Here is a 7,842-nt window from a genome sequence, read left to right as displayed (position 1 = left end):
AGGCTCTTCGAACCTTTTGATCTTTGAATCTGTCCCTACAAAAACATAAACATACTATGTTCCATATTCCGTGAAAATCGTTTTTGAGATCCGTTGGGAATAAAAAACCATGAAAAGAAAAAAATATATATATATATATAGCGAAGTGAGCAATTTCTGTATATATATAATACAGAAATTGCTCACTTAATATAATAGGATAAGAATAGTTAATGTATTAGTAAGAATAGGTCAACGCACTCAATACGAAAACAATGTTATATTCTCACACTAATGCAAATCAGATTATATTGTCAAAACGCGCATAAAGCAAAAATCCAGGATCAAAAACAGAACATTTTAGGCTGGCCACTAACGGTAGAACATTCATGTGTGCGCACACACACACATGTTTATCATGCATGTATTGTCATCAGCGAGAGGTTTCTAACATAAAATAAACAAATAATAACAATTAATAAACCACTGGAAAATTAGAAAAATACGGTAGTGATGATAGATAGATAATTCAACCTCAAATAGAGTAGCAAAGAAAAAATACACTACAAAAAATTGGAGGTACAAAAACCTAACCTCCAATTCTCTCGCTGTAATGACTCAGCAATGTATGATGACATATGTATCATGCATGTCCTACCGTTAGTGGCCAGTTTGAGTGACAGAAATTATTGAAATCCATGTCAACTCATCCATTAGTATCTATCATAATGATTTCCTGGCGCTTACAAAAGTCCCAAATCTGCTAATTCTGGAACAAAATATTGAAGTTAGAGAATAGCTTAATAGCCTGAATAATCTCTGCAGTCACAAATGGTAATTAACAACAAATGAAATCACTTTGCATTTGATAGAAGATTGGAGTTAGCTCCACTTTACTCTCCTTATCTGTAATATAAAGAGTCATATGTATGGTAACCCTTCAATGAGTTGGAGCCTGTTGTAGAATGCTATAATACTCCAAATTTCAGGTAAAGTTATTGGTCGAATACTCTACCTTTTGACGTACAACTGAATTTCAACCCCTCATAAGGGGATGAATTTGGGGTTGTAACTCGAATATTTCAAGAGTAAACACCCATTGTGTGGTACATCATTTTGAAGGTCTTTTCAAAACAAGAAAGATTACAACAATAAAAATGTTCTATGATACTTATATCCAAAATGGCGGCTGATTGAAGTTTCAGTTTTCACTTGAAACTTCAGTCAGCCGCCATTTTGGATACAAGTATCATAGAACATTTTTATTGATGTCACCTTGCTTGTTTTAAAATGGTCTCTGAAATTACCAGAATGTCTCTGTATTTGAGTTGCAATCACTCATTTCTTTAAAAACAAAAAATTCAATCAGCCGCCATATTGGATACAGATATCAGAGAGCTTTTATTTATTTATTCTTACAAAAATATTGATGCCATCCTTCTCTTCTCGAAAAGGACTTTGAAATAATGCACAACACAATGGGCGTTCACATTTTTTGAAATATCCGAGCTACAACCCAGAAGTCACCACCTTATGAGGGGTTGAAATTCAGTTGCACATAAAGAGGTGGAGTATTTGAACAATAACTTATCCTGAAACTTACAGTATTATATCTACAACTCATTTGAGGGTTCCCATACATATGAGTATATATTCATTTACCGATATATATATATATATATATATATATATATATATATATTATATATATATATATATATATATTATATATATATATATATATTTATATATTTATGTATTTATATACCGAGACTCACTCGGTATATATTCATATAATTTATTGATATTTCTTTTTTCCAGCAAATGCTTTAAACAAGATTTCTGACTTTGCAGCTTTGTTGAGACTAGTTAGGAGGAGAACATATCAAAAGTCCCAATTCCTAACTCATGTGCTAAGGGATGAGGGTGGTTTAAAAGTTTCATATTTCAGCGTTTTGCTTCCACGCTCATATCTTGAGATCAATGCGTTCAACCGACAAAACTAACTATTCAAAAATAGAGCTTGATAAATTATATAACACTTTTTGCTCAGTGGAATTTTGTGATATTTCCAATAGTTCCCAAGATATTCGCTCTTGAAGGTGTGTAATTGTTAAAGTAGCAGGTTTTTATCCAATGTTTTCTCTTTCAGTGCTCATAACTCTTCAACAATATATCATAAAAACTTATCCCTATTGTGGGTTTGTAGAGCATCGAATTGTCTTTGAAATTATATATTATTTTACTATTCCAAGTTTTCCTTTCATTGTTATAGCAGCTTCAATGTAGTGAGTGAAATTTCCATTGCTGCAACAATTGATCGTTTGACAATGACATTTGAAGGGAGTGTCTGTGACACAATCTTTGACTTTGCAACTTAATTTGGACTAGTTAGCAGGTGAACATAGCAAAAGTGTGCATCTTTATCCCCTTTGTTGAAGGTGTGGAGCCGCTGAGTTGACACTTGTTGCAGAAATGAAAATTTCACCCCCTTTTGATATGTTTACCCCCTTACTACCCTTGACAAAACTGTGGGGTCAAAAATTGTCTTCCAAACATTTACCTCTATAGCCTTTTTTGAGCATTCATTGCCTCGACTATTGGCTTGAATCTGTGATATTAATTTTTTCTCTGATGCGGTTCATATAAAAATGTCAGCAATACTTTGAGGGGAATCGTTGGTGTTATTTATAACTATCAGGTAACCCGTGCTCCGCAAGGGTTCAATTAGAAACTTGACAAACTGTAAACTTCTTCTTCTTCTTCTTCTTCTTCTTCTTCTTCTTCTTCTTCTTCTTCTTCTTCTTCTTCTTCTTCTTCTTCTTCTTCTTCTTCTTCTTCTTCGCCCATTGTGCAAACTGTAAACTTGAACTTCTAAAATCTTGAAGGAATTCAAAATAGGCTTATAACCATCCTCGGTGAATTAAGAATCTATATGCAAAATTTCAAGTTAACCAGTCTGGTAGTTCAGACTTGATGCGTGAATTTCCTATCCCGTACGTGAATAAACCAATTCTTTCTTTTATTTTAGAAGTCTCTAGCAGACTTAGCTACTAAAAATGCTGCAGTGAACATTTAGTGAGCTGTGCTTTCCATGTACGAGCTAAAACAACTTAAAATAAACATTGTTTTGAGAGCTGAAGAATAGACATGATTTGGATTTTAAACCATTCACATTGGATAGAGTGAAGAAATTTGAAATTCCTCGTACAATAATTATGTTTCTAGGAGTTCGAGGATGTATAAATAGTATTTCCAGGACTGAAAAGTGGTATGGAAACTCCTTCAAACGTAATGTTTGCATTGAAAATTCATTATTCCTCTCTGAATCACAACACACAAATGCTCATGCTCTCTCTCACCCTTACTTTCTCTCTCTCTCTCTCTCTCTCTCTCTCTCTCTCTCTCTCTCTCTCTCTTCTCTCTCTCTCTCTCTCTCTCTACGTTTCGTCTACTCTCTCCAACGCCATGATCATATCACCCCAGCCCACATTGCTAGTTCAACATTAAAGCTTCCCGATCAGAGGCTTTTTCGAATAGTCGATCTTGTTAGAGATATCTTGAAATACGGTAATCCAAACAGTGGATATATATTACCAATCCTGGAGCAAGTGTCCCAGAACCGCCTTTCACCTCAAGGTCACCCAAGACGATCCCAACCTAACCTCATGGTCACCCAAGATGACCCAACCTAACCTCAAGGTCACCCAAGACGACCAAACCTAACCTCAAGGTCACCCAAGATGACCAAACCTAACCTCAAGGTCACCCAAGACGACCCAACCTAACCTCAAGGTCACCCAAAACGACCCAACCTAACCTCAAGGTCACCCAAGATGACCAAACCTAACCAAGGTCACCCAAGACGACCAAACCTAACCTCAAGGTCATCCAAATCAAAAAAAAAAAAATTTTTTTAATTTAAAAAAAAAATCAAAACACATAAAATCGGGAATAAATGGAAAATAAATCAAAAAATTGAAAAAAAAAATTAAAAACACATAAAATCAGGAATAAATGGAAAATAAATAAAAAAAAAAGAACTTGGGGCTCTGAACTCTGAACTTGGGGCTCTGAACTCTGAACTCGGGGCTCTGAACTCTGAACTCGGGGCTCTGAACTCTGAATTTGGGGCTCTGAACTCGGGGCTCTGAACTCTGAACTTGGGGCTCTGAACTCGGGGCTCTGAACTCTTGACTCTGGACTCAGGCTCTGAACTCTGGACTTCTGGACTTTGGACTCAAGGCTCTGAACTCTGGACTTCTGGACTCTGGACCCTACACTCTGAACTCAAATGTCCTGCATCATTGAAAATGTCTGTCAACGAGATAATACCATGTAGTTCCTCCTCCTCAAGCTCAATCACTGCATCCCGCAGACATAGCTCACTGTTTGACAACATGTTGCAGTAGACGGAATACCTCTCAGTGCTGACAAGCCGTCTTATACCAAACAGAGAAAAGTGGTGGTGGTGGTGGGATAACCTTCCTTGTCAACAGGTCTATGACAATGCCACCCCATCATGACTCACTTCTCAATTCTTTGTTATCATTAGTATGGAGAAGTATCATATTCTATATAATTTAAGTCTTTAAACATAAATCCTCTATGGTGTAGTGGTTAGCAAGTCAGCTTCCCAAGTTGGAGGTTTTAGGTTTGAATCCAAGGCGGTAAAGGTAAGTATTAAAGGTCAGTATCAACAGAACCAGAGGATATATTTTTTTGTATGTAGTGGGTAGAGAAAAGAAAACCATATTTTTATTCTTCCCATATACATTTATTTTCCAATATAAAACAGAATATATATATTAGTCATTGGAAATCCTCTTCTATATTTTGTGGTCTCCTGATAGACCTCTGCTGACCTTTCCTCTCGTTCTGAAATGCTGCATACTCCATCAGTTTGTACAGTATCCCGAAAAGCAGCACTGTAGATAGATATTAGTAGAGCAGGGTCTCCTGAACAGCCCTCTGGTCGCCCCACCACTGCCAGTCACACCACCGCCAGTCATCTGGCCGCCGCCAGTCACCCCACCACTGCCAGTCACCCTGCCGCCAGTCGTCCGACCGTCACCGGTCGCCCCACCACTGCCAGTCACCCGCCGCCTGTAGTCTGGCCGCTGCCAGTCGCCCCACCACTGCCAGTCACCCTGCCACCAGTCGTCCGGCCGCCACTGGTCGCCCCACCACTGCCAGTCACCCCGCTGCCGGTCGTCTGGCCACCGCCGGTCGCCCCACCATTGCCAGTCACCCCGCAACCAGTCGTCTGGCCACCACCGGTCGCCCCACCACTGCCTGTCACCCCGCCGCCGGTCGTCCGGCCACTGCCGGTCGCCCCACTGCCGCCAGTCATCTGGCCACCACTGCCAGTTGCCCCACCACCACCGGTCGCTCCACCGACGGCTGCCATCCCGCCACCAACAGTCGACCCGCTGCGGCATGGTCATGGAGACCTCTATCACACCAGATTAATGTGTCTGTGGTGGACATGCTGGATCAGGATGTCTATGGGAGGCTCTGGTTCAGCATGGCTGTGCTGCTCTGGATCAGGCTGGCATTGAAGATGGATATTTTCAGCGACTCCCACTTTGCCTCCTCCATGTTGGGACATTCAGCTTGGGCATTCTCAATGACCCTAGCTCATCCTGTCACATGGACCATGCTCACCAGTGTTCAGCGTGTCTGTGGCGGGATGGCAGGGTCATCCACTCAGTGGTCAGTCAGTCAGTTCAATTACTGATCAGTCAGTCAGTTCAATTACTGATCAGTCACTGTTCAGTCACTGTTCAGTCACTGTTCAATCACTGTTCAGTCACTGTTCAGTCACTGTTCAGTCACTGTTCAATTACTGATCAGTCACTGTTCAGTCACTGTTCAACTGTTCAGTCACTGTTCATCAGTGGCACTCAGAGTGTACTCATAGCTAAACTATATCTAAGGAGATGGTGGGTAATAAGTAAACAGTTTGGAATACAATTAGCTCTTTATTGATCAATTCAACATCCATTTCATTGAAAATTTTACTACAAGCAGGTATATCTCTGTTCCAAAATCCAAGTTGTTTATCATATTGAGTGTGCAGAAAAGTGATGTATCCATGATGTTTCTCCTTGGTCCTTGTCAAGCAGATGATGTCCCAGTTAGTAGACTCCTTTTCCAGCACTAGTCCTTGGCAAGTCCTCTATGTTGATGTCTGATAGTCTTTGGATGATATTCAGTGATACCTCTGGAACACTGTTTCAGATAGAGCCAATACCCTGTCATTGTTGTTGAATCACCTCACAACCTCTTCCCTTCAGGTAATTGATGCTCCTTCGAGTCAAAAGTATAGGTGTAGTAGTATTTCTCACCACTACATCATCCTCCTCCTCCTCTTTCTCTTCCTCCTCTTCCTCTTTCTCCTCCTCATCCTCTTCCTCTTCCACCTCTACCTCATTGTTCTCCTCTATATCAGTTTCCTCTTCCTCATCTTCTACATGATCCTCATCCTTCATCAGATCAAATGGGGAGTTTGATGGTGAATTTGTCTCACCATAGTCACCCCACTTCGAGAATAGGAGCACAATCTTCTCTATTGTTCCAGATACACAGTTGATCCACAAAATGTCTGTTCTCCACAGATGATTCCAGCACAATGAATCTAATCTGCTATATATCCAATATATAGCCATATTTGTACATCATTATGATTTTGATTGTACCTCAATATATTACCTAGTGTCTAAGGTGTTGCTGTTCTCTGCTTTCTCAAGTAAAGACCTTTACCAACCTTTGATCTCTGCTGTCTCAAGTAAAGACCTGTACCAACCTTTGGTTCCTGATGTCTCAAGTAAAGACCTCGACCTCCTTTCACTGATTTTTTCTTTGATGGTTGAATCTTTTGTTTCTTCCCCTTCTCAGCCACCCTGCTGACTTCCTTCAGTGATCTCTTCATACCTCCCCCAAATTTTGCCTTAGCCTTCATGATGTTGGTGACTGCTAGTGCTGCAGCTTTTTCCAACACCCCTGCATCTTCAGATCTCACTCTGTCCCAGGCTCTCTCTGCCAAGATGCTGTCTGCTACTGCTCTGCTTGCTGTATCACCACTCTTGGAATAGGCAATATCATGCTCCTTGCAAGCCTGATCAAGTTTGTTGATTCCTGGATCACCTTGTGCTAATTGCTTCTGCATTTTGTTCCTGGTCCACAGTATTGATAGCCAGGGATATAGAGTTCAACTGGTAAAATGTTGATTGCCTTATTAACTATTGTACCAGCAGCTCCCTTGATAGCTGACAGAACACCTCTTCCTCTATAGATCTTCTGACTTTTCTCCTTACTAGAATCATGCCTTGGAGCAATAGATCCTCTTCCAGTCACTTGTCTCTCAGAATGTCTTCGACCACCATCTCTGCTATCATCCAAAAGGCGTTTGATTGTATTCTTATACTTGGCTTTGTTGTAGTTAACAATCTCACCTCTTGGATCATTGTTCTGTCTGTGCACACTGGTCCAGTTCAATATTTCTCCATAGGCCTGTCTGTCAGCGGATTCAACTAATGCACGATTTGGATTCTTCTTGAAAATCAACTCACAAAGTCCCAATGTAGCTGTGAAGGTCTTTTCTTCCTGATCTACAGGGTCAGTCAGCACAATTTCATCACCATTCTCTCCAAAAGTTAAATTCTTATTGCCCAGGTAGTAAGCATTGTCTCTCACTCTTGGCCCAAAAGTGTCATCAAAATTGTCATTGTCCTTGCTCAATGATCCTCTAATGTAATCAGCTACCTGTTTTCCAGCTAGATCAGTTTGATCAAGGATATTCTGAACTGTTGTACCGTGACTTTCATTCAATAAATGTTCAACATTCTTATCATCATCCTG

General features: G+C 40.2%; 1 protein-coding gene across 1 annotated transcript in view; it reads right to left on the bottom strand.

The window, feature by feature from the left end:
- Positions 1–239: 239 nt before the first annotated feature.
- LOC111049538 overlaps positions 240–7,842 on the bottom strand; it is a 54,178-nt gene continuing 46,575 nt past the window's right edge. The window contains exon 8 of the mRNA XM_022335631.2: positions 240–748. Within this exon, the coding sequence (XP_022191323.2) occupies positions 723–748 (26 nt within the window). The 3' untranslated portion in view covers positions 240–722. The remainder of the gene's footprint in view (positions 749–7,842) is intronic.

Source organism: Nilaparvata lugens, chromosome 13 (assembly GCF_014356525.2).
Source record: "Nilaparvata lugens isolate BPH chromosome 13, ASM1435652v1, whole genome shotgun sequence".
Classification (NCBI taxonomy): domain Eukaryota; kingdom Metazoa; phylum Arthropoda; class Insecta; order Hemiptera; family Delphacidae; genus Nilaparvata; species Nilaparvata lugens.
The sequence above is the reverse complement of the archived record's forward strand: the minus strand, read 5'-3'. Positions and strand labels throughout refer to the sequence as shown.